Source organism: Genypterus blacodes, unplaced genomic scaffold (genome assembly GCF_046128005.1).
Source record: "Genypterus blacodes isolate CSIRO-AG114 ecotype Tasmania unplaced genomic scaffold, CSIRO-AGI_Gbla_v1 ptg000067l_1, whole genome shotgun sequence".
Taxonomy (NCBI): domain Eukaryota; kingdom Metazoa; phylum Chordata; class Actinopteri; order Ophidiiformes; family Ophidiidae; genus Genypterus; species Genypterus blacodes.
In genome coordinates, this window is record NW_027466879.1 from 13,363,997 (window position 1) to 13,391,471 (window position 27,475).

Sequence of the window (27,475 nt, forward strand, 5' to 3'; positions counted from 1 at the left end):
TCTTTATTTCTCTCTCTCTGAGCTCTCGTTGCTATACAGAGGCAGTGTAGCACATCCGCTTTAATTGGCATTTGTAGGTTTCTGTGATGTGATGTGAGCGGCTAAAAGACGAGATGGAGAAAACGACGCTGTGAAATATATTCACTTCTGTCGCCGCACTAACCCGCTATATAGGGGTTAGGGGTCAATCAAAGTCCTATATGTTTGTGTCTGTGTGCGCAAGCAAGCTGATGTGCGTGTAACATTTCCTTCCCTGACGTGAGGCGTTCCTGTGTACGAGAAAATTGACAGTAGCGTCGCATCGGACATAAAGAACTGTTGACTTTCTATCGGTCACAAACAAAGCTAGAGACAAGCCACCAAAATGTGGGGATTGTGATAGAAAAAGTGAATGTCAAGTCACCTAAACGTTTGACCGTTTGTGGACGTCTGTCCTCAAGTTATGAAGCTAGCTAGTACTAATGCTCACTCGCAATTGCACTAGCTAGCTTACTTTCTGTTTATTTTGTGTGAATAACTTGAATAACATACTTGTATCATCGATATTGTCTGTTTCCCACCTGGTAGCCTCTTTTCTGTTGCATCCTTGTATCAGTTTTCTTGCTAGCAGAGCATTGTCAGTTCTTTGTCATGTGCGACTCCGTAGAAAGTTTGATTTTCTATTTATTTGTTGTTGTTTGTGTAACACGTGCAAGCTAATACGGACAAAGTGTATAGGTGTATTGGCCGGTGGCTGAAACACACCGTGAGACACACGCATGCACGCGCGCACACACACACACACACACACACACACACACACACACACACACACACACACACACACACACACAGAGAGATGTGGTGAGTGTAGGCAGTGAGCCTGGGAGTGCTGGGCTGTTAAAGCACTCTCTGCCCGTGGGTTGAGGTCAGTTTGACCAGAGATAGAAGACGGTGAGAAGCTGCAGATCAAACAGTATTCTGTCTGACAGGAGGAGATAAAGAGACTGTCAGCCAGGCCTCAGAACAAAGCAGCTCCTCACCTCTCTGACCCGCTGCAGCTCCCTGACGGCCAGTGATGCTCTGGTAAATCAAAAGGTGGGTAAACTAAGATGAACGTCAGCAGATGATCACAACGCTGACATCCACCATTATAAAAAATGTATAGATGTGTGAAGGATTTTTGTTCCAAAAAGATGTAGCTCTGTTTTTGGAGTAGAAAATGTTGCTACCCGCTGCTGATATTGTCAGAAATGAAAATGGATCTATTCTCACACCTGGAGCTGCTGATTAAGCTTTATGCTCCTAATAATAATAACAAGCTGTTCAGAAATGTACCTTTAGGCAATATACAGCACCATGCATGTCTGACTGATAACGAATTTCTTCTAATATTGCTGGACTTCTTATTGGACTTTGGAGTAACAATATCTAATATATACAGTATATCTATATAATAATATGTTCACATATTTAACACATTTATCAATGAAATTAGGATCTCATGAAGTATTTAATTTTGTTTGATTTGCTTCATATATGCATATATGGTCTAAATGAAAAGAATGTCATGGTGTGTATTTGCGGTGTTGATTTTGAAGCTCATCTCTCCATCACACTTAAATCAGCCCCAATACCCCAAACTACCTTTCCTCACATTCCCACTGCATTTCAAGTAAGAAGATTTCTGTTGTGTTGCTGAATTTTCTGCTGTAATTAAAGTAAAAAGTAGTAATTCCAGGTTGTGATCTAATGTCGTTTTTCTCATTTCTGCCTCATCTGCATAAACCAGCGCTTGTGCTTCCACTATTCACAGGTATTGAAACCTTGATGTTGCTTGATACAACAACATTATTCAATCTCTAGAAACATGAGAGTGAAACGATACCCTGACCGGATCTAGGTGGATCAGGGACCAATGGTTTGTTGACTTTTATAATATTAGTCCAGCAAAGTTCCTGAGTGACTCAAACAATTCCAAATGGCCTGAATGAATCTTGGGCCTGATTTATCCTGAACATTGAACTTGAGTCTAAACTGCAAACAAATAGCTGCATTGACATTACAACAACATTACGTGCAACTGCGTCTAACCTTCCATTTTGAGGAATAAGAACATATTTTTAGAGTGGGAACCAAAGCCACAAAGACCCTTGAACCTACCTTGTGTGCAAACGTTTGCAGACGCTTTGCTCTCCTTTCACCACCACAACAACAACAACAATAGTATTTTCCACAACAGATATCTTAACTTGTTTGATAATCTTGAAATTACTTTATTCAATTCTATTTAGCACAATGCATACAACAAAAGAGACTTCACTGTATCTGCCCTTGGTTGGGTTCCAAACACATGATCTGCAGTCACAATTACCAGCCAGCCTCTTACTGGCAGATCACAGCTGGAGTCCAACCTCCCATTAGTAAGCCTGTTCTCCTCTAATCCAAGTTGAGGATGACTGTAATGCCTGCATGGCTGTGGAGAATGATCTCTTTGAACACTGACAATAAGATTCTTTGCCAAATGAAAACAAAATATGACACATCGATCTTCACAACACATTATAGAACCTCCTCATGCATCGAGACTGTGTGTGATGCTTCTCAGCTGTGATCTGCTGTCACGCCGAAAAAGTCTGATTGATGAGATTTTATCTGTGATGCTTCTTTTGGACCAGAGTTACATTAGCTGCCATGTCAGAAGGTGATTAATGGATTCAAAGGGACATGATGGCTTGGATATCAAACTGTGTACTGTACAAAGTACAACGATTTTCTGCTGAGCCCCACAGTGTCTGTTTGTGTTGATAAAGAATAAAACATAATCTTCCTCTTATTGTGTGAATATCTCACTTCCTTGAGGAGGAATGTTGATTGTTGTTTTTTCGCCCATGCAAATAATCCGGTCCACATTTATCCGTGATTCATGGAACATTAAGAAGACACACACACCCACACACACATACACACGCTAAGTATTTCAGACAACGAAAACTGAACTTAATGAAATGTTTTCATTCAGCATTGGAAATATGTGGATTTCAACAATGGCAATCGATGTCGTTTGGCATTTAAACTTTAAAAGGACGTCCATAATCTGGCTCCCTTCTTTTAATAACCACATCAACCATTTTCCAGGATAATCATTTTATCTGATAAACAGGGATTCCGAGCGCTCTTATCTGCTGTGCACTTGCAGTTGTTTTTTAATCCTTCCATTCTGTCTGGTTGTTTTTAATTGATTCAATAGCAGGGGGGGGGGCTTTCTTCCAGAGATAGAACACTTGGTGAGAACAGGTCATGATCCCTAAATGAGGGAATTTCACTTCAGTGTATTTAGTCCTTCAGAAGCATTTCCAAATGGCTGGAAAGTACAATCAACATAGTTTTCTACATTTCTGCGACTCCTCCTCTCTCTATGTGTTCCAGTAAAGCCACATTTCACAGCACAGGGGCCTCGGCTGAGAGCTGCTGCTGCTGCTGATGCTATTTGGGAAAGTAAGACTCCTGTATATGTCCTACCTCCGACTTCAAGGTCTGAGCCAAATCTCTAATGTATTAGGATCAAAAGCTCTGTCGACTCCTTTTCCTATGTCTTTACATAATTTGGTAACGTGGGCAAAACCAAGCATGGAAAGTAGACCGCTTTGATTATCCACCGCTATCACAACTGAAGAGATAAACACGAAGCGTTCCAGAGTCGGCACTGTGTTGGACTGTGATAACAGCTCATCCAGCAGGACATCCACTCACCTCTCCCATCCCCACACCGATCCACCAGCGGTTCCACTCTTAGCCCCTCAGAGGAAAGCTGTTTATTCCACACGCTGCCTAAGTAGAGGTCTTGAGGTTGAAGCGGCTGTGTAACGCATGGCGAAGACAAACACGGGCCCACTTAGTCTGGCGTGGAAAAGCTTGGTAAACAGCGCAGAATGGAAGCAGCTGGGGATTTTTGTTTTTATGTTTCTCCTCGTTTAATGCTTCTGTTTCTGTTTCGCTCTGGATCGGGAATTACCGCATCACCCCTGGGTTTGTAGTGGAGAAGAAGCAGGAACAGGCCGGGCACGTTTCATCCTGGTGATATAAGATATATGGTTCTTTCATACTGACTGTTTTATAACAAACACAATCCACGATGATGGAACTGAATTTTGAGCTGAGCATATTGCACAACATCTACAAGATTCATTTTCTAAATGTGCATGGTGTGCAGAGTTTTGCACGCATGATGATTTTAGACTAATTCCTTTTGTTTCACAAGCACGTGGCATGGCTGTGCTTTTGGAACAAAAGCAATTTTGTTTTCACATAACAGATGTTTGGGATATTTATGTGTCCGTCCACTTTTCAGCCTTGTTTGTTCTCCAAAAACTGACTGAATAACAAAGACAAATCATGACCAGTTTCCTTAAAAACAAACTTTTATACACGGATAAAAGGATATGAATGAATCATCTTAAAACAAAAAACATTTCTTGAATTACTATACTTTACATGTGTAGATATGATGTCAATAGCCAAAAACTCTATATGGTTGTTTCCGTGAGTAACATTGACTTCCAACGTTGCTTATTTCAATCCCGGTCCATGTGATCCGTTACTGCTTTGCGTGCATGCTTGCACGTGTTACTGGGAAGGGGGAATGTCCTCTGGATTGGCATGGGGAGACCCCCTGTCAGCAATGTTTCCTGTGAATCCCACTTGGTATGGTGACATGAACGCTCTCCCATCCTTCCCACATGCACCTGTCTAAAGGTCAAAGGTCATCCTGTTAGGGGTAATCCCCATGGTAACCTGACCGGGCTGGGGGATAGCGGCACCCCAACTTGCGACGGTGGACCGAGCTGCCCCTCTAATGCTCTCACTAATCACATTTTAATTGAATTCCGATGAACATGTAAAAACCTGGTTGGGTTTTGTTATTCCATTTTCCTAACAGATGTCCCTGTGATCCCTGTAAAGTGATCTGCGGTGGCTGACGTCTTCTGTTTGGAAAACGCGCGCCTACGTGAACTGGCTGATGGGAGAAAGTAAAAGCATGTGCACGACCCCAATGTGGACGGCATGAGGACGGAGGAGAGGGGGGACGGGGGTGAAACGGAGGGCAGAGACAGGAACGTTGCTTATACCAGGAGACTCACAACCACCATGTAAAGATACAGCAGAGGTGAGGAAGCTCCAAACAGCAGAGCACGTGTTGAAGCGTTTCATTTAGAGTAACTTACAGCAGCGTCTGCACACACGGTTTGGAAGGAATAGTTCTTACTTTTTGTGATATTTATACCACACTTCAACAAAGTTACTATTTTTCTCATTTGTTATAAGATAGATGCAAGTTGCAAAGGGACATTTACTGTCTATAGTGCAAAAGGTTACTGCACTGGAAACAAGCAAATATTCACATAGACAAGCGTTTAAGCATTTAATGTAACCACAACAGAACATTATTTGTTTTAAATCCTAACTTTGGTTTGTGGCCTTTTACCGCCATATGAGGAATGACTCTTTAGAAATCCAAGTTAAAGTTACAGTACAGTAAAACATGATTTGTCTTTTAGTGCAAATCATTGTAGGTGTTACAATCTACCTTATTGTGTCACTTTAATGTGCTAATGTCGATTTCTTGAAAATGATAGAAACCAGTTAATTAGCATTGGGAAAAGAGGATGAATCCCACTGAACTGGCAGATATGTTTATTTGTTTTAAGATAGCCTTTTGGGACTTGGTGACTTGAAATAAGCAGAGACATTAAACAGACGTGGGATTAAAATACTAACAATAATAAATACTTTTTGGATAAGATGATTATTTAATCAAATGGAAAAAACTCCTGAATTCCTCAGTAAAAGAACTCAAGGCCAGTATCTCTTCATTACTGGTCTCTTCCTCTTCCCATCCATGCACCAGTTTGGGCCACTGACCCTCCCTACATGTGCACGTTTAGGATCCGAGGGTCTGTGAGCTGCACATCTATCAGCCCCTGCAGCCTCAAACCGGAGAGGGGGATAGACCCACATGCCTCTCGCTCTCTGATTAACCACCACAAGCAGCAGAAAGTTTTGTGTCGGCAGCCTTGCGTTCCTGCTGCAGCGAGCTAAATCAAAGGCACGCTCTGTTATTAGAGCCAACGTGCTTTTTGAGGAAAACAAAATCTGACTGCGAGCTTAAAAAGGAGCTGTCTCATTTGATCATTTATTACACATTTTAAGTGGCTTGGAAATAACTGAGGCCAGCGTGGTCTACGTCTCTAATTGGCGCTCTTTTTCTCCCATTAGTACATCCAGACTTGTGATCCCACTAAAACAAGCAAAGACAGAAAGAAATCCCCCCCTCCCCTTCCCCTCCCTTCACCAGCTTCCAACCCCCCCTTACAAAAAAACAAAGCGTTTGTCATCAGTTTGCAGTTGCTCCGTTTTGCAAGCATGGTTCAGATTTGCTTCTATGCACAGCTGTCACTGAGCCTGTTGGACGTCCTGGACCCCAAACACACAAACCAGAGGAGATTAGTGCGCCATGTCAACCCACTGCTTCTGCAGATGGCACGGATGCTTTTAGCCCGCTCCCCGTAGACAACCACTCATTGATCTTTCATACATAAACTCTTCGCAGCAGGACTCTTGATACTGTTTTATTTATCACTCTGGCATTTACTATTAAGGCCAATAAACTTTGACATGTGTGGGTTTTAACTGTAGGGGGCACTGTGGTTTTTGTGCAACATGCTGGGGGCAGAGGGGGCAGATTTATATCCTGGCAGTCAGTGCTGCCACCCGACCCTCAGCCTATACACGCCTACTGTCTCTTTCTCTGCAGCCTACTCCCAAGGGTCAAATCCGACCCATAATTCACCAGTGTTGTCTCTCACCTTGACGTACACCTAGTAAACGTGTAAAACATTCCTGCGGGATTTGCTCCAATTCTAATAACAGAACATTTCAGGCCATGCGGGGGGAGGAAAAAAAAAAGGAGATATCAGTTACGAGTTTTTAAAGATCCTGGCACGAGTTCCAGAAGCCCTAAGCTCCAACCCAGAGACCACATCCAAAACCAACACGGGGGACAAGTAGGTAATTTTGGAAATGCGGTTTTCAGTTTCTGCACATATTTTCCAGGATTTGCTGCAGTCGGGCTGACCGTGATGAAACTGGGCCCTGGCTGGAGTCCAGGACGTTACCTGTGTGGGTGTCAGGTGATCGCCTCCCTAATTACCCTGGAAGGCAAACAGAGGATCTTTCTGGTTGGAAGTTTTCACCGAGCCCTCTGCACCTCTAAATACGCTGTTGCTGCCTGGTGGTTAAATGTGATCTTTGCTCAGTGTTTAATGAAGGACACGCTTCGTTTCTTTCGCTGACTGGCCTGTAAGTTTGGCCTCTAGGGGGAGTTTTGAACACTTTTTTCATGTTTTTACTGCAGTGGGCATTGGCAAGAGTTTAGGTCAACCTATGTGAGCAAGTATTGATTTATAGCTGGGACCCGAGGCCAGCGTCTACCCCCGGGGTATCCAGCCCAGTCTGCTTGGACACGGGTGTGTGTGTGTGTGTGTGTGTGTGTGTGTGTGTGTGTGTGTGTGTGTGTGTGTGTGTGTGTGAACAGTGGCTCTTAGACATCACTGACACTCTGTCCAACCTCTGGACCAAGAACCACTGATTGGAGTCTGCGGTCTGTGGTGTGTGTGTGTGTGTGTGTGTCTGCGTGTGCGTGTGCGTCACACCACAGACTAAAGCCCTTAATCACTGGTCATGGGTCCGGTCGGTGCCCCCGTGTTTTAGAGTTGAGTGACACGCTGCCTCTCAGAGCTCTCATTAGAATCTATGTTTCACAAGCAGAGCAGGGATAGTAAACGTCTGGGCCTCCATGTTGCCTAACAGGCTGCTCTCTGTCTGCTTTATGGCAGTTTAAAAGTGGTTTTAATGTAGCTTTTGGCAACTGTGTGAACATATGACAAAACAATGGAAGCTATTGGTGCAAGAGACCACAACATGACGAAAACGTGTTCAGTCCTTTTCAGTTTCTAAGCCCTCTGCTGCTCGGAGACGGACAGAAACATCGTTAGACAGTGAAAACATCCCAGTTATGTTTTCAATAACATCAGAAGTGGGAAAGCGTGCGTGAGGACCGCTGTGCGCTGGGACGAAGCTACGCCAGCCTCCATCGCCTGCTCAAGGCCTCTGCTCAAGATACGGAGCGAACAGACTTTCTCCCTGCGGCCCCGGCTTCTTAAATCAGATCAGCTTCTTTGTTTTGAAAATGCTACATCTAAAGGCCTCCCGTCCTACGTCTAACTACCTGCTCTTTTGTTTGCTCGTGTTTTCCTTTTCCTCTGTGGATCGTCTGGCCCTGACCGTGTAATAGAGCACATATTGGCCAAGCGAGGCGGCCCGCTGTGACCGGATCAGATGTGTGCTGCTGATTATGAAACTCCCTTTTAGTCACTGACAGACATGGTAATAAATGTGTCCATAAATTGAATTTGGGGCTTTTGAAAACGAGCAGGAATATCTAAGGAGCATTTCAGCTGATTGTCTCCAGCCGACATGGCAGCGCTTCAGTGGGATTCTGCGGGGGAAAGCTGATCCCGCTGTGGTGTGGTTGGGAGGGCTGGGAGTGGGGGGGAGGAGAGGGGGGGGGCAGCAGGACGGATGCCCTGCCAAGCAAAATAAAGACGCTTTATTGCTATTCAGAAAATCATTTGATTGGGTTTGCACAAATGAGAAGAGGTAGGTAGAAGAGTGTGTGCGTTTGTGTGTGCGTGCGTGCGTGCGTGTGTGCGTGCGTGTGTGTGTGCGTGTGTGTGTGTGTGTGTGTGTGCGTGTGCGTGTGTGCGCGTGTGTGTGTTTTCTAGTTCCTCTATTCTTTCGTTGAGGTGCCTTGTACTTTGTTCCTCTTTTTGACGCAGCCTGGGACATTCGCTCATAAATCATTCAAATGTAACTTTATTCTACACATCCCTTTATATGCCCTGATAATATAATTGAACATGAGCGCAGGAAACAATATTGACCACAGATTGACTTTCCTTTTCCTTTAATGCACCCTGAGGTGGATTAGTTTACATATTGCAAAACTAACAGGCAAATGGATCCAATTCAGTCCAAATACCTTCAGCTCCTTCTGGCTGTATCAGGAAGTTGTAAATATAACTTGTATTATATTATTATCGAATAAACAGGAAGCAAAACAAAACTTTGAGCCTAATTGCTCCTGACAAGCTTTTTAAATGAGATTTATTATGGTTTCTGTTGTTTCCTATTTCCTATTTCCTATATTCATTTTATGGCATAATATAAGTTGAACATTGTCAACTTGAACTTCATATCCATAGACATGAAACATCCTTTGAGTTTATTTGCATAGACTCCTCGTTGGCATGTTTTCACTCACACTTCAGCGTGTACAGTAATGCTGTTGCGAAAATGGATGAATGTGAGTTTTGAAAGTCTGATGTTTTGAAAATGAGTGAAGCACGTAAACCTAAAGGATGTTTCATATCCTTTAGGGGTTCTTTTTGTATTTATGGGGTTTGATAATATGAAAAGTGAAATGTTGTAAGAGTTCTGCTGGATGTGAGTAGTAAAACTTTAGAGTCTTGTATCCTTAAACCGGCCTGGGAGCAGATAGAAACCATTTCATTTTTAAGTTACCAAACACTTCCTTTATATCTGAACACGTCTGGGATAAAGCCGGCCGAGCTTAGCTGCAGCTTGATTATAATTACTTCATGCAGCTACATAAAGTTGACGCTCGCACAGGGAGGAAACAGTGCGCCAGTGCTTGCTGTATAGTGTGTGTGTTTATATTTAGCCCGGTCAGTCATGAGGGAGGGAAGTAAATTCTCAGAGTGGTGCGACGCGCTTAACTCAGCCACCGGGCAGTCACGCGTCCCCATGTGTTTGCCAGGCTCGTCCTTCGGCCTTTGATTTTCACCCAGACGTGAAGTGACGGGTCTGGAAGGTTCCCCGGGGGCAGAGGGCGGCCTGAGTCACGGCCCCCGGTTTAGAAACGGCGAACCAGCAGGATGTTGTGAAATGCTCAGGATTCATTCTTTATTCACTATAGACATCTGTCTTGGCAGAGGCAGTTGGGATTCAATGTGTGACTTTCTATCTTCCTTCTCTCTCTCTGGCTGTCTCTCTCTAATTTGCCTCCATGTCTGTCATTCTTTGTCTAGCTCTCTCTCTCTCTCCGTTCTATACTGTCTCCTCCTATCTCTCCGTCCGGCGCTCCTTCCTTTGAAACGTCACGATTCACTGGTGTGCGATCTCTGTGAAGTGTCTCCTTGAAGTCTGCGAGTCTCCCGAGTGCGACCGCAGAATGGTACATCACTTCTATTACATGTAATTTCCTGAGTTTTATAAGGTAACATTTACTCACCCTACAATGGCGTGGCCTGTTCTTTACTGAGGATCTGTCTCTCGCACCGTGGCCCTGTTCATGGAAACCATTATCTGGTGTGGGAACGTGCCAAGATTAGACTAGGGAATCATTCTGGGGTAACATTTTTTGAAACTTGGATTAATGTTAAAGTCAAAACCCTCTCCAGAGTTTGTTTGAGTCATAATCACAGCAGCGCAACAAAATCCTGATTCCTGAAGTCACACACTCTCACTTATGATGCAGTGTATTAAACGCTTTAGAGTGGTTTAGTGGAGGCGTAATGACTAAGCAAATAACTGAGAGAGAAATGAAATAACATGTTTTGATAAGCTACAGGAAATCCAGTTAGAAAACAAAAAGTGCTTTCTTTAATTCGCCATAAAACCTAAACCCTCCACCTGTGTTACCTTTGTGCTGTGTTATGTTGCAGATGGGCTCCATTACGCTGTTATTCTTACTTATGTTTCTCTCTTATTCTCTCGCTGGCCTTCTCCATAAAAAAAGAAGCCAATAAATCACTTACGTAGCTGTCACAGTGGGTTTTGGGGTATTGGTGTTGGAGAGCACCGTCCCACTATCCCAGCTGAGTAGACACGACTCTCACAGCACCAAAAAAAAACTTCCCTCCTCACTCCTCCTCCTCCTCCTCCTCCTCCTCCATCCTCCATCCTCCCCCCCCCACTCTCAAAACCCAACATGGTGAAAATTACATTTTGGTTGAATCGTCTAATAAATCTTGGCCGTTGTGGCTGGAAAAAGGCCCTGTGCGGCGGCGGCTGCAGCGTGAGTGATGTGGATCCTGCTCTGAGGAAAGGGGGGAAGCCACATAAGATGAGGTTTGTGTTAGCGCAGGCTAGATGAGGTGCGAGGGGAGTCAGTGGGAGGGGAGCAGGCCTCTACAACTGCCTGTGGATTAGAAAGAGCGATAACTCCACTGTCGAGTGTGTGTGTGAGTGTGTGTGCAAGCGAAAGGCCAGTGGCTGGAGATTTACATTCAGATAGCAGACGTCGATTATGAGCTCTGATTTCAAAGGCAGGACAGCATGAGGCTTTGTGAGAAGAAGAGAGGGGAGATGTTGAATCTCTCACAAAGGTTGTCGGCGAATTTTGGCACGTAGAGATCTGCAAGAGGGAAAACCTACACCATTTAGTCCCGTTCAAAGAGACAACAACTCATTTCTCCTCTTTGTCTGAACACCAAAACCAATCTGTTCTGAATGCTAAAGGGTTTGATCAGCGAGTTTAACATGAACCTACAGCTTTGATAGCCAGTATAGCAAATCAAACAGATGCTTTGAAAAGCTCAGAACATGCCGAGGTCATCTTTCAGCTCTAAACTGAACTGATCAGTACAGGGAACATCGCAATTAACTTGTCCTTGACTTCCGAAATACTTTCCTATACGTAGATAACTGCCTCTAATCTTAGTTTATGCAGAATAAACACTGACGAAGACACTGAGGAAGAAGAGGTTTGCACATGTTGTCCACCTGTGTATCAGCATTTAAAAAGTGCAGTAACTATAGAAACAAACATCTTGTCCACTGGTGGTTTTGCATCTCTGGGGCTTGTTTGAGGGGAAATAAATGGTGTAATGCCATCAGCAGCCTGTTGAGGCTAATTAAAACACACATCTACAAATCTGCCAGCAATTTACTCCAGCCAGAAACATTTGGTGCCACTCACAAATTTTAGGCAGAAAAAGCTGTGTTTACCACGCTAGCTTTTCATTTCTCCCAGCCTTCCCACAAAACAAATACTGGTTAGAGCCTCGTTTGATACTGCAACATTCATATTTATTTTGCAGCTAAATTGTTACAAAAATGTAGGCATTGGGAGACATGATAATGGAATCCAGATTTGGGTTTTATTTAATTTGTAGCTGTAGCAGGGAGTCATCTCGTTTCAGATTATAGTCCTGTGTAAACTGTGTCGCTCGCGTCTGGATGTGCTTTGCTGTCTTCGTCGGGGCAAACTCCTCATCTACATCACCCGCAAACCCACAAAATCACGACGGTGCCGTTCCTCTTCTTAACCCCGTCGGCCCGTTTCATGCAAATACACACATGTCATTTGAATCCCTGTATCTTTTGTGCACAGGTGGATGTAAAACAATGCAAAGGTTCTTATAAATTCCTTTATTCTCTGCTAAATCAACACCAAAACAGGCACCAATCCAGTATATTACATATTATATCAAGAATTTCAACCGAACACACACAAATGCAAATATATGCACACACTCGTCATTTTATCTCACTTAATATTGATGTTGCCTGGGAAAAATAGAAACTAATACGACCACTATGGCTACTAATAATAATAAAGTGTTTTGTAATATGATTCTTCTGTAGAAGTTATTTCCTCTGACAGCTCCGACCAGACAGTCTCTGTCCCGAGTTGCTTTGGTGTGTGTTTTGCTTGCAGTTGGTGTAACCCACACTAGACGGGACAAACTGCTGTGTTGACTGCTTCTTGTTTGTGCTGTAAAAGAGCTGATTGATGAGAGGGGGACATCTGGGAATCTACTCCACTTTCTATTTTCTACACGCTTCACTCAGTTTCCCTCTCCTGGGTGTCTCCACTGGCCCTAAATGAAGAGATTATTTCGTAACGTGACGTAGCTATTTAAGCTTGTTGTGCCTGGCAACATATTTTCAGCCAAATTTCAGATCTCTGGATGCTTGAACCTGCCAGTGAAGCTAGACCGTCTGCACCAGTGTAAGTCCGACTTCATCCCATGATGCGTCACACAATTTGGGGATAAAACATTATTAGGGGAAAGCTATCAATGAGCCTCTTTCTTGCCTTCATTCGACAATTTAATAATGATCCCAGCTTACTTTTTCATTCTTGGGAAAGTTACATTCCTGAAGGTTTATCTCTTTTTGTTAACAGTGTTAACTTCCAGACAAAGCAGAACGATTCACTGAGCCAAACTACTACTCTGATATCAATGTGTCAAAAAAGAGTGCAACAAAATCACAAATCATTCCTGTGAATATGCCATGAATTATATTTTAACAATACCAGATGCAGTATTCTGGCCCCATGTCAGGCTGTAATCACCTGCTGTGTTGAAGCTGTCACTCTCCTCTGGGTCTGGCCTGGTCTGTCAGCTGTCATCTCCAGCCGTGTTTCTGAAAATATGGGGTCGCGACCCACGTTGAGTTACGGTGTTGATTTCTGTGTGTCCCCACGTGATGGAGAGCGAGACTTTGTGTCATCAAGTTTTTTTCTCCACATTGTTGCGCTGCACAATAATGATAATAATAATAATAATAATAATAATAAATCTAAGGAGGCCAATAAGTACAAATAGTGATAAATAATTAATAAATGAATAAAAACCTGTTATTTGTGTTTATTTGTATGCAAAAACCTTGAAAGTCAAATTTAAGATAATTTAAGATGCACGGCACATTGAGATTAGAGCGTAAACATAATTTCCATCCCAAATCCCTGAATAGAGTGTTAGAGTTATTGTAGAAGCTGTTATGATATAGAAAAGTTTATATTATGATATTTTGATCAAATCTGCATATATATAAAAACATACTAAATAGACGTCCAGATAGAACACATGTATGAATGATTGAAGGAATGAATGTGAGTCTGCCTGCCAGTTGGAGCAGCTACAGTAGGGGGCGCAGTGTCCGGGGTCCCCCTGCGCCCCAGAGTGGAGGGGCTGGACGAGGATTAGCGTGGCTGCTGAGGAACACCTGTCTGTCACTGACGGATCCCCTCTTGCCAAGACCCAGATGGATCTTGGGAGCGCAGGGCCCCATCATAACTTCCTCTTTCCTCCTCCTCCTCCTCCTCCTCCCTGCTCCCCATTAACGCTAATGCTTTTTTCTGTCTTAACCCTCTTCCCCCGTATTCCCTTACCCTGCGTGTCTGGCATTCTGTAGGGTGGGGGGGGAACTGTGGGGTTGTGTGGGGAGGAGGTGGGGAGCGTAGAAATGGAGAGAAAAAAAAAGAGGAAGGGGGCGCTGGGACAGGATAGTTGGATGGCCAGCTGTGTGCCAGCTGTGTGCCAGTGGAACGTTGAGTGGCGTGGAGAAAGGCCTATTATCTCCCACACGCACACTCTCTCAATCGCCTTTCACACCCCCTGCCCCCCTCGCCCCTGCCCCCCCCCTTCCCCGAACTTTGAGCAGACAGATTCTGCTAAAACCATCACTCCTCCTCATCATCATCACAGTGGTCTCCTTCACACACACACATACACACACACACTTACTGCGCAGTGACTGAGCCACTTTTCCGTCCGTGCCATCGTCGATGTGTCACCGCTCTTGACACACAGGACTAAACAAGTCATTAGAGCGCGGGTGGGATCATCCATACACACGGTCTTATCTGTCCCCTCTCAGTCCGCCTGTCTATTGCACAGCGGCTGGACTGCTGGTACGACTCGAGCAATTAGCAACAAAGACCTTTTCGCTCTGCCAGCTGATTTGCAGCCAGCGTTTGCACGGGCCTGTAATTCACTCTGACATTTCATCTCCTCACTTGTCACCGTCTTTATTGTGTACTACCCCAAAATATAAACAATAATGATGAAGTAATAATCAAACTCGGAGGCGGTGTAATCATTTTTTGTGTCCACTGGTTGAACCTTTGGGAGCGAGACAGCTGATAAGTAAGCGTTCCTGTACGGAGCGGAGGTCTCCGGAGAGGGAGTGGAGTGGAGGCAGCCGGGGGGTGGAGAGGGGTTGTGGTGTGTCTGTGTGTGTGTGGGGAGTCTTCTCGAGTCAGCCCAGGGGAAATGGATGACAGTTACACTACCCTCCGGCCAATTAACTGTCATCCTAGCTGTTGGTTTAACTTGCTGACCTTACCTCTTCTCTGCTGTTTGTCTTATCATTTCCGACAAAAAGAGGACCTCATCTGTGTATGTAAAGTGGAGCGGTGACCTTCAGAGAAATGGGAACAAAGGTCACAGTTCAGGTCTGTGTGTATTTCGTTGCAGCGCCGGCCCCGGCAAATACGCCTTGGGATTCTTCTGGGAATCTTCTGCAGCGGGGGGAGGGAGGAGGGTCCTGTGGGATTCAAACCGAGCTATCTGTTATTACTTGCAATTACTCTCCAATCGCCCGCTCTATCTACCTGTAAAATCGCATTAGATATGCCTGTTCTCATGCTCCTTTACAGATGAAGGCTGCGCTTTGCGTTGATGAGGGCCCATGGGAGCTCGGGGGGTCCGTTCTTCATACCTTCAAGTCATCAGCTAAACAAGCGTATTCACAGGCGGGAAAGTTAATTTCTCCGCGAAATCTGCAAGCTTTTGTCTTGGAGAGAGAGCGTGAACATTAGTTGGAGAGTGGGCGAGGAGGGGGGGGGACGACGTGAAGGCGGTTGCCATGTTTGTGCATCTGCGAGCGTGGGGGTGTGAGGTTGTGAATAGGGGGAGTACAGTTCCAGTGAACGCCGCCGTCTTAGCATGACAACAGAAACGGGGGGCGGATTGTTCTGGACGGTGACACGGCGTCCACCCCCTCCTCTCTGTTTGTAAGAGTGCCACTTCATTGTGCCCCCCCGACTCTCCGCCGCAGGACAAAACACTTCCAAAGCCTCCTCAGCTGGAGATGGCAGGGGAGCATTCACGGCGAACGCTCGGCTCGCTCATGCACATCTCACAAGAACCCCGCTTCCTACTTCCTGCCCGGTCCCCCTGACAAGAGCGATGGAGGGTTTTTAAGTAAAGCTTTTTACAAGGCGGTGAATGGTTTGCTAAGGGGGTTTGGTGATTAGTAATTAGTACCTCAGCAGAGTCCGAATGCAAACCAGAGGATGTGATTGTACAATTATTCTACTTTGCAATCAGGGTTCTGATTCTGAAAGTCCATCTCTTGATTTGGGACATTGAGTTCTGATGAGTCTTGGCCTTCACTGCACATCGGCCCTCACGCATCAGCCCATCTTCTGCCAAACAACAAATGCACAACATTTCTGGGATTCGTTAAAAATGTTTGGTGCCTTTGATGGAGTTTTGCAGCATTTTTTTACGTGATAATCACCGATTCACTTGAACGCGTTGAACGCATCACGTGTCACAAATCAAAAGTAAACGTTTCTCACTTTGTTTGTTTGCATTCAGCTATAAAAATCTAAGAAAACATAAACAAATATAGATGAGTGAGGATGATTGTTTTACAGACGCTGATATATCCTGATGCCAACACTGACTCACTTTGCCGCACACTCTTTTATTCCCCAATAAACACTAACAAAACAGGCGCATGCATGAGTGCACATGCATGCAAACGTGCACACACACTGCTAACTCTCACCATCGCTCATTTGCATGGCAATGCCATTATCTGGCTTTGAGATGTCACACTGGAGTGCCTGACAATGTGCCTGACAACAAGTTTATCAGTGCACAAAGAAAAGTTGTGAAGAATAGAGCACTTTCTTTGCTTCCTCTTTTCCCCCGGCTTTGCTCTGTATACTTTTAAGATCATGGACTTTGGAGCATGCATGTCACTCAACCTCATCCTGCATGATAGAGTGCTGTTTTCTTTGTTTTTATCCTGGTAAATCCTCGGTTAAACACTTTGTATAAACATATATTTACTGTTCTCTGCCTCTTTCGCTCTGTCGTCCCTCTCGCTCTCGCTGTATTTCTTTGTCGTGTGCCTTTGTGTTCATTTTACTAAATTCCCTGTAAATTCCTCTAACTAAATGTGCAACTGCTGTCTTGGCCTGGACTCCGTTGGAAACAGGATCTGTATTCTCAGCCGGACTAACTCGCTTAAGTCAAAATAAGAATCCAAAGGTTGGACTGCTTGTCAGTATCCATTAATAGCTGCGGATATTGGATTCTATGCAGACACATTACTACAGACTTTCAGGCATGGAAGATTGTGGAATCTATTCGCTGAACTGAAGAGAATCAATATCAGGGTTTACAACTTAGACACTGGTAGGCATCATCATTACACAGCAAAGCCCTCTCACCTGCTGTTATCGACCTCCCTCGCTGGTTTACAGCAGCAGCAAGCAACACTCGGTGATGTCATCTATAGCTGTGCATTATGTGTGTGTGTGTGTGAGTGTGTCTGGCTTGTTGCAGCAAAGCAAACAGAGCCTGTCTGGGTCACGCAGTAATGTGGTGGGACTTGAATGGTCCTATCTGTGCTGCGTTACCTGTGTTTGAATAAATCACTTGCGGTGGCGTGTGATAAGTTGAAGCTGCCGTGTCCGCTGCTCGTAAAGTCTCTGCTGTTTCTGCGGTGCGTTGATAAGCAGGATCGGATCGGTTTAAGCCCGACCCGACTCCAAGCTCGCAGTGAAAAGCACATTTATTTTCCACATTCTGTCCACAGTAACATAAGAAAAGAGAGCAGCGTTCAGTTCCTGCATCAATACGGACAGAAGCAACCAAGGTTAAGGAGGTCGAAGGTCACAGATATGAGTGAATCCGCCGTGCGTCCGTACAGTTACGTTTTGATCTAAGACCTATTAAAGATGTTTCATGGACACCGACTCCATTTCATTTAGCTGTAAACTCTGCACGGGACTCCGAATCAATCCTGCTTCCTGGAATTACCCAGGAGGGATCCGGGTGAGTTAAACACATTAGACATTTTTAAAGAGTTCCATATTGGCGGCGTAAAAAAAAGGCGCAAAAGCTTAATAAATATATAAATACAGAAATTTAAAAAACAGTATATAAAAAGAAAGCTCATATTTCTCTGGCGCGGCGCTGATATGGAGGTGATGGATCGAGCCGAGCGGAGGCGGCGAGAATGAACTCAAACTAAAGGGGATGTGGATCAAAGGAAAGGACAGCGGCAGTGATCATCGTTAGACTTCCTGCTCACACACACACACACCACACACACACTCCTTTACATTACCATTATTAAAAAGGAGAGGACTCTGTTAATAATGTCTATTAATCACACCGGGGGAGTTGGTTCATCGGTTCACCCTCTCGTGAGGGTCTCTAATCAATCAAGCTCTCCCCGTAATGTATTCATGGGAGATGTAAGAAAGGACTTGTTTGACAGTGTTCCAAGGAGGAAGAATTTATTAAGTTCCCTTCATCAGTCGGCCAATCCTGAAGTCATGAATAGCAGCCGCCCATCCACCCTGCCTCACCCTCGTCCCCTCCGCCTGGTCGGGTGAATAAAAGGGCCTTCATAATGTATGAAGTCTGTACAAATATTGGAAACGTCCAAAATATGTCCCCTCATTAACGCCGATGAGTGAAAGCCGGAGTATTGGCATTTGTCAGATATGCTGGTGGAGTGTAAAGGCGCTGTTGTACAAGGCCTCCGCTGTGTCGGTTGATGTAGAGGCATCACTACCGTGCGATCCTCTCAAAAGCGGGAGAAAATGTGTCTTATTAGTTCACGCCAGCCGGTGAAATTCTGTGCTACACCGCTGACTAATGTACAAAGCTGAGAAAGCACAGGGCTGATGGTTTGCTGGGCCTCTGTTAGTGACGCGTGAGCGGCGAGGGTGCGGGGAGGCGACGTCAGGCTGGTGAAAAAATCGTGCAGCTGTTGGAAACACGGCGGCTACGAGGGCCAGGCAGGCTTTTTTTTTTTTTTTTTTTAACCAAACACCCCCTCTGCTCATCTCCTCAGTCAGTCGAGCGGTTTAGGAGATGAGGGAACGCACGCGCTAATTCTGAACATTTCCATTTTAAAGAGAATGTTTACAGATGCCGCCGTTTCATCCGTTACACGACGCGAAAAAGAAAAGGGGAAGGCGAAGTTAGGGAAACACGTGCACGCCGGGGCCGAGCCGTGTTTTATAGAGGAGAAGGGAGCATGAAAGGCCGTTTGCTTTGTCCGTCCTGAGGAAGAGTCTGAAAAAGTGGCTGTGCTCGGCTTCAAAGCTGCATTTCCATAATTGCCCTGTAACTCGGGCCTGCCTGTCTGGAGGATGAATCTGAAGGGGGGGGGGTCAGTCATGGGAGGAGGGGGGGGCTGAGAAAAGCACAATCTTTCAGCTGGGTGAACGGCAAAAGCCGCAACGCCTCTCTCTCCCTCTGTCTCCCTCTCTCTCTCTCTCCCTCTGTCGGCCCGTCGCCCCCTTCCCCACTTGTTGCCTTTCGGACCGGCTGAAAGAATTCCTCTCTCTAACCTCCGCCAACAAAAGGCATGAAATCAGTGCCCTCCCTCTCTGCCGCTCCGGCCTCAGAGAATGTCACTCCTTCTGGGTCTTTTGTCCTTTGCTCAGCCCCGGGGAAGCAACAACAACCCCTCTCTCTCTCCTTCTCTCTCTCTCTCTGGCTATTCTTTAACACGTTGCTGCACTTTCACTAACATTCTCAATAATGAATGTGCCATAAAACATGCAGGGGACACAGAAGTCGCATATCTTTTGGCGTGGGGTGGGTGGTGAGGTGTGTGAGTGGGGGTGGGGGGGAGTAAAATGGAGCTTCTCACCCTCTCTTCTTCTGTCAAATCTGGAGTGCGACCACTGTAACAAGTTGCAGCGGAGTGCAGCGCTGTGGCACTGGACGCCTGTGTATGGAGGTATGCGGTGTGTGGGACATGTGTTCAGATCCTTGCACACACACACACACACACACAAACACACACACACACACAAATACAGGACAACCACTGGCAAAAAAGGGGGCAGCCCCTCTCTTGGCCCGGGCAGTGGGCTCATAAAGGGATTAGCCCGCTGCACAAAGACACTGGGACACTTCTAAGCCTGACTAGGTCCACAAAGGAGGTGACATTTGTCTGTCTCGATGGCGGGAGGGGGGTGGAGGAGGTGGGAGGGGAGGGGAGGGGAGGCGGCGGTGGCACTGGCAGTGACGCTACAATGACAGAAGGGGTGGATGAGGTGAAAACACAAGGGCGACCCTCTTTATTGGGAGCGGCCTCCTCTTTCACGGGGCACCTCTGGCCCCCTCCAATGGGCCGCTCTGCTGTTTATTTACTCCTTCACTCCCCCCCCCCCCCCCCATTCACACGCAGCTCCTCTGATGGCTCCATCGGCTCCAACCCTTTCAGCCGCACGCTACCAGCCGTCCACCATCTCCCAGATCAATGAACACTTCCAAAGACGGATTAGATTTCCGTTTAATGATTCCATCTTTCTCCAATTCTTTTCTCTCTCTTCTCAATGGCTACCTAATGCTGCATTTCTTCTTCTTCGTCTTCTTCTTCTTCTTCTTCTTCTTTTTTTGTTTGTTCTGGCGCCGTGGCTTTTTTGCGTCCTTCCGTCCTAAATTATTGACGGCAAGAGGGCGCAGCAGTCGACAACATAAGCAATGTGATTAGCCGGGAAATTAAATGCCATTTATTTGCGCTGTGTCAAAAGCATCTGTGTCTCTAACAGCCCTAATAATGAAGAACTACCCATTAATTTGTGAATGATTACAAGTCCGTATGAGCGCTGTAATTGAGAATGTATTGCTGTATAATGCGCTATATCAGCATCTGACAAACCCATGATGCCTTTTTGTTCGCATCTGCTCCTCTTCACCTTCACTGTTATATCTTCTCTTCTTAATATATTTTTTTACAGCCCTTTGTTGAATAAATGACTCTGTTAGTTACTCCGCTGACTTCCACGCCGCTACAGCTTTGGACTCTGAGCGTTTAACACAGCGTGGACCTTAGAAATAAGAAGAGGAGTCAATGTTGATTATCGCTCATTAGCCGAGAGAACATCCACTTAACGTGCGAGGAAATGAGTGACACGCCGTGCCCCACTGGAAACGGTCCCCGCGTAGCTCAGAGCAAAATGTTAGCTAATGCATTCCATTTGCTCTTTGTAACCAGGAGCAGGTTGGACACGTATGGCGACATAAGCAGGCATGATTACTTTGTTTCTGCTGAGGCATTTTAATCCCTAATTTCATGCACTGATCAGAGGAGAGGCCCTGAGCTCTACAGACAGAATCGCCCTCCATCCCCTCAGTAGCGTTTGAGCTGAATCCTCAAGATCAAGAGAGAGAGAAGGAGAGAGAGAGAGAGAGAGGGGGGGGGGGGGGCTTTCTGGGGCCCCTCAGGAGCAAACATCCTGTGAACAGCGAGGAAATAAGCATCATTATTTATGATACGGCTGGATGTTTTAAACCAGTAAATCTTTGCCGTGTTATTTTATAGAAGCAGTTCCCATATGTGCAAAATGACACTGATCATGTGTTGATTTTTATCTTCACATGTGATTATTTGCCAAACGCTCATCATTTATTTGAAGGCTTTTCCATGTGCTCTCTTTTGATTGGCCAACATTTTTCTAATTCCTCACGCGAATGCCTCGTTTTTCTTTATCGCTTAATCGTCAGTGTCAGTGTGTAATGTTGATCACTTCAAGAGAAATACATATATTAATAAATATTTATGACGTCAATCAGCTGGGTGATACTGCTTATAAATATATAGTGAGGCTCCGGAGGAAGAGCATTGATTCGACAGTGAAGGCAACATGTTGAGAGCTTTAAATATATATAAACATAAAACAAGCTTCGGAGTGTTTTTAACGGAAGAGGAATGACACACATTATAACACGTTGTCCATTTTAACAAGGAGTCTGGTCGAGAAGTGTGTGTGTGTGTGTGTGTGTTTTTGCAAAAAAAAAACTTAAATCTCTAAATAATGCACAACGAAAATAAATACAAATGTGTCACTAACAGTTAAATCGTTAAATCCACCAAGACAGTTGGATATGTTTGCTCGTGGAGTTAAAAATGGCCCTTTAAAAAGATTTTTCTTTACCAATTTAAACAATCTACTTTAAATGAGGAAACGAAAAATGATTTCAAAATAAAACCACGTCCAGCTCCGCTGCTTTTAAAGGTCGCAGATGTTTTATGATCTCCGCGATATTTGACAGGAACGTCAACGGACATTTATCTTTTATAATTTTTATTTACCTTTAATTTTTGTATGACTGTTTTGGGGTTTAACTTTATAACTTTTTAAACAGGTCATTGAAGTGGCTGAATGCGCTTTTGAGGGCGCATCCAGAAGTTCCAAGAACGCAACGCAATCATTGAGTTAATCGCTGCTGCTGTGATCAATTAAAGAGCATATAGATGATTTCAGTTACTGATCAGGGCAGAAGAGTATATGTGTGTGTGTGTGTGTGTGTGTTTCAGTCTTTTCTTTTACTTTCTTTTAAATATTTTGTTCAATTTTTCTTCTGGCCTCAAATGAAGCCTGAACCAAAAACACGATTTTATGAACAAAACAACACCTGAATTGATTTGTTTCAAACATATTTTGCCTTGGAGATTCTCACCATTAAGAGTTCAAATCGATGCTTGAAAACACTTTCAAAAGAAGACGATATTAATGACAAATGTATCACGCTTAAATGTTGCAACAGAATCACACGTTACAAATGTTTGATTAACTAGAAACGAACGCACAGAAAATAAAAATGTGCAAGTGCACGAGAGTAACGTGTGTGTGTGTGTGTATGTGTGTGAGAGTGTGAGTGAGTGTGTGTGTGTGTGTGTGTGTTTGCAGCGGCTCGTGCCCGGCCAAACGTGACTGTAGAGGGAGCTCCAACACTAAGTTTACATAAAGTTCCATAGATAAGAGCTCTCTCACACACACACGCCCGCAGATATGATCACTGCACGGACCAACGAAATAAGCCACGTTATTATTCGTTTTACCGCGTCTGTGTTACAATTAGAGCAAAGAGCTGCGTGTGTGTGACACACGATGAGGTGGAACAATATACGCACACACACTCACACACCGATCCACCTTAAAATCCACCTTAAATCTCAACTAAAGCAGTAAACAGCAGCGATCCTGCAACACTCGTTCATTCCCTTTGAGTCTCTTTATACACACAACAATATCAGATGAAAATTAGCGAAAGAATTATTCATTTTAATTCGGCCGCAGCGCCTCTATGCGGATAATCCCACAACATTAATATCCAAGTGTATAGCGCCAATACCGCCTAATTAGCCTTAAGTCCTTCCACTATAAAAATATGATAAATCCCCCTCCAATATTTACTTATCAGAGCCACGGAGGATGGAGTGTGTGTGCCTCAGGCCGTCCACTAACACACTACACTACAATACACACACAAGCCAAAGCAAAGCAAGTGGAGCTGCAACACACATCAACAGCAGCTGTCAAAAACAACAACAAAACCCCTCCAAAAATATCAACAATATCTTTTTAAAGTTGCAGCAGTTCATTTATTAGCCAAAATATAGACTTTCTTGTACAATTTGGTTCACAAGTATGTACATATTCTTAACTTTATATACAAAACATTTGAACATCAAATCCTCACAGAACTTACAAAAAAGGGGAGAAAAATAACCCAAATAAAACTCACAGACTACAGGTTCATACATTATTACATTAGCAGTTTTACACAGGACATGCTTACCATGTAAGTATACAGAGATGTATTATTCTTATTTTACATTCCATATTCAAATTAAAATATAAAGTAAAAGAGATATGGGCGAGGGGGGGTTATGAGGAGGAGAGAGCCGAAAGAACCACCGCTGCTTCTAGCTGGTTCTGAGGCCTGAAATACACAGGGGGGAGGCGGGGAGAGGAGAGGAGAGGGGAGGGGGGAGATATTTTTTTTATAATCCTGAATTTGAAAAAAAACAAAAACAGAAAAAATAGAGAGCCAGAGTGTTCAAAAAAAGTGACAACTGCCTTTCAAGAAAATGAGCCTGTGGTGGATTTGCATGGAAGCATGTAGGCCTTCATAAGAAAGAAAACACAACACAAGCAAAGCGCAGGCAGGAGAACAAAAACATTTAAAAAAGAAAAAGAATGGTAAATAAAACCTCCTTTTCTGAAATATGACGGTTTCAAAAAACACAACATGTGATATGGCATCAAAAGGAGAAAATAAATTCCAAATGCGCCCCAGCCCCCCCTCAAAAAAAAAATCAAAAAATGAAGAGACAGCCTCTTACCATCTTTGAGCTGGGTGGAAAGCTGCTTTTAACAACTTTTTCTCTGCTTCCAAGGCACTAGATCGCTCTGAAATAATGGCAACGTCAACATAAAAAAACAACAAAAACAAAAAATAGCATTAATTGAAGTGTCTCATTATTATTTGGTGCAGTGAATCTGATGCACAAAAACTGCTTCATTTGATGTTTTATTTTGGTGGGGGGGAGGAAATTGGAGGGGGGGGGGGGACTTCGTTTGCACTACAAGCACATGGGCCTTCAAATATCATCAAATCCAGGAACTTTTCACCCAATTTAACCATTTTTTCCCCTTTCAAATGCATTCCCGACCACCTCTCTCTCTCTCTGACATTTTCCTAACCACTTACACACACTTAACACACGTACAAACACGCACACATACATATCCTGTATAAGCTGTAACATCTTGCCCTGCAAAAAATAAAAAATAAACGAACAGGCAACAAAAAAAAATGCAAAAGTCTATAATAATATTAACAATTATAATAATATTTAATATAAAATAATGGATGTCGAGCAGTGGCCTAGTGTCTCAGTCTGTCTGTCTCTCAGTGTCTCAGTGTCGGGGACATGTACCTGTGACTGCAGCCTCTGAACTATGACTCTTGTCCTCCGTGTGCCGGCTGCTGTAGAGCGCCAGGCCGTTGGCCGTGGCCTGGTTCGCCAGTCCCAGGTAGTGGTTTGAGTTCAGTAAAGCCAGCTGGTGGGCCGAAAAGGCTCGGTTCGTCCAGTTCTGGATTTTCCCAACGGGACACGAAGATATGAGTCTGTGTGGGGCGATGATGGTGGTGGTCTGTTGCTGCTGCGCCGCCGCCGCTGCAGCCGCCGCCGCAGCAGCAGCCGCCGGCCCCGCGGTGCTGTTGCCGTTCATTAGCGGCGATTTGCGGGGATTGTCCGGAGCCGTGGCGGTCTCTGCCAAAGACCAGATTTTGGGCTTTTGCGCCGGGGCCGGGTTGTTCTCTGACGGCGGGGAGCTTACGGAGCCCGGGTTCAGTTTGAGCTGCTCCCCGTTTGGAGGGGACGCTTTGATATCTAACGAGGAGTGGTGATGGTGGTGGTGGTGGTGGCTGTGGAAGTGCTCCCCCGACCTCTCCACGTCTTTGCCCTCTTTGCCCACCGCCTTTAGAAACCTCGGGTCGGGCCCTTGTAAATCCTCATAGCCGTCAGAAATCTCAGAGTCACTCCTCCCGTCGAGTTTGATATCTGAATGCAGGTCGTCCTGGTCGTCCAAGTCGTCCTTATTCTCAATATTCTCCGTGTCGATGTTCTCCAAGTCGATCTCCTCCTCATCCTCTCTCTTGTCCCCCTCCTCCCCCTCGTGATCGCTGGTGTAAACATTCCCCTCTTCGTCGGTGCGGTTCCTGGGGGCCCAGGTCATCTTGTTTTCCTTCTTTAGCCTCCTCCGGGCGTTGGCGAACCAGGTGGAGACTTGGGTGAGGGTCATCTTGGTGATGATGGCCAGCATGATCTTCTCGCCCTTGGTCGGGTAGGGGTTCTTGCGGTGCTCGCTCAGCCAGGCCTTCAGGGTGCTGGTGCTCTCCCTGGTGGCGTTCTTGGGTCTGGACGGGTCACCGAACTGATATTGGCCATATGGGTAAAACGCAGGGTGATGGTGGGCAAAGCCTGGGTGCTGGACCCCGGGACTGTCTTTGAGTTCATACTGAGCCCCCTGGAAGGACAAAGAGTCAAAGAGACAGGGAGGAGAGTTAGACATGAAATATTAACATCAGCAAACACTTTGATTTAAGGTTCTTATAAAACACGTTAAACACGATAAACACAAGCACACCCGTGCAATATGAAATGTGGACAGGCGGAAACAAAACAAAATGGTTTTAGTTTACAGCGTAAACTTACAAACAAGGTAGTAAACTTTTGGTGTTTGAATTTAATAGTTTTTAACGTCTCCAAAGCTCTAGGAATAAATAAAAAAATAAAAATATGCTGTTTGATGGAATAAGCCTTTGTACTGACACTCATCCTGTAAACGTCCCAAAGGCACATTGCATCATTTTAATAACAGTTGCGCCAGGAAATGTGACCATTTCAGAGCGAATTATGCGCATTAAGTGATCCTCTTTAACGCTTTTCACCACTTTTAACTCATTTTCGCGGAAACACTCCACGACAAAGTTTCACCGCGGTGTTTTCAAAGTTTAGACCTGGGATCGGAGCGCCGGTAAATCTACGGTAAAGCCCCCCTCCCCAACCCCAAGCATGCGTTCGGTTGGATACTTTCCCCCCCAAACTGTTTCCACAAAAGTTACGCACGAAGACACACGACTCGGCACGGACTCACTCACCAGCTGATTGAATATGGATATGTCGTTGGAATACGGCAGGAACGCTCCGTAGCCCTGCGCCGCCGCCGCGAAGGGAGATCCGTACATGGAGGAGAGGACGTTGGAGAGCGCGCCGGACGGGCTGAGCTCTGTCCCGGCGCGGGCATTGGCGGCGATCCCCTGGCGCTCCGGCGGGTATATCGGTCGGATGTACTGATATCCCAGCTGAGGGAAAGACATGGTCGCGGGTAAAGGAGGGGAGAAGAGTCTGCTGCGGTCACACAAAGACAGGGGACTCTGCCTCGATATCCACTTTTACACTGTGAGCATGTGAGCGACAAAAGGTGCGAGCAAGGGAAGTCTATATTTCCTCGGGAACAGCCAGTGTAAACGATCCGGTGTGGCGCCTCTTATTTCTTCTCCTTCTTCTCCTTCTTCTTCTTTCCACCCTCACTTCCCTATTGATCTGGATGGACTAAGGTCAGGTCCTTACAGATTGCTTTAGATTATTGGGACTCCCTTGCTCAGATTGACATTTCTAGTCGTTTAGAAGCCCCTCCCACTTCTCAAATCTCACTCCTCTCCTCCACCTCTCTCTCTCGCTCTCTCTCTCTCGCCTCTCTCTCTCTCTGACGTCGCAGAGCTCTTATTTGAATGGGGTTTCAAATCTCATTTTATGGCTCGCCAATCTATTTCATTTGTTATGCGTTCGTTTTTTCTGTCGCCGCCGCCTCTTTTTCTTTTTTTTCTTTTCTACGAGTAATTCACAATTTGCGCTCATTTGCATAAACGACATACATTAGTACGTACACGCATTAGGGAGCGTTTAAACAGCGGCGTTATTGTAATATACATATATATATTAAGAAAAAAAGAAAATATAGTTAAAGCACATAAGTGTAAAACAAAGTCAAATCGGA

At 45.0% G+C, this 27,475-nt stretch overlaps 1 protein-coding gene across 1 annotated transcript; it reads right to left on the bottom strand.

The window, feature by feature from the left end:
* Positions 1–23,541: 23,541 nt before the first annotated feature.
* Positions 23,542–27,083, bottom strand: irx3a (iroquois homeobox 3a). The gene is made up of 4 exons (XM_076155928.1): positions 26,577–27,083; positions 24,850–25,942; positions 24,253–24,319; positions 23,542–23,849 (listed from the first exon to the last, which is right to left on the bottom strand). Exons 1-4 carry the CDS (start codon positions 26,793–26,795, stop codon positions 23,795–23,797), a joined length of 1,434 nt encoding a protein of 477 aa, XP_076012043.1. The 5' UTR covers positions 26,796–27,083; the 3' UTR covers positions 23,542–23,794.
* Between the last annotated feature and the right edge of the window lie 392 nt (positions 27,084–27,475).

Excerpts from the sequence above, each read along its gene's own strand:
- irx3a (XM_076155928.1), bottom strand. The coding sequence starts at position 26,795 with ATGTCTTTCCCTCAGCTGGGATATCAGTACATCCGACCGATATACCCG. Across the intron at positions 25,943-26,576 it reads TATCCATATTCAATCAGCTG|GGGGCTCAGTATGAACTCAA; the intron begins GTGAGTGAGTCC and ends TTGTCCTTCCAG. Across the intron at positions 24,320-24,849 it reads TTCAGAGGCTGCAGTCACAG|AGCGATCTAGTGCCTTGGAA; the intron begins GTACATGTCCCC and ends CCATTATTTCAG.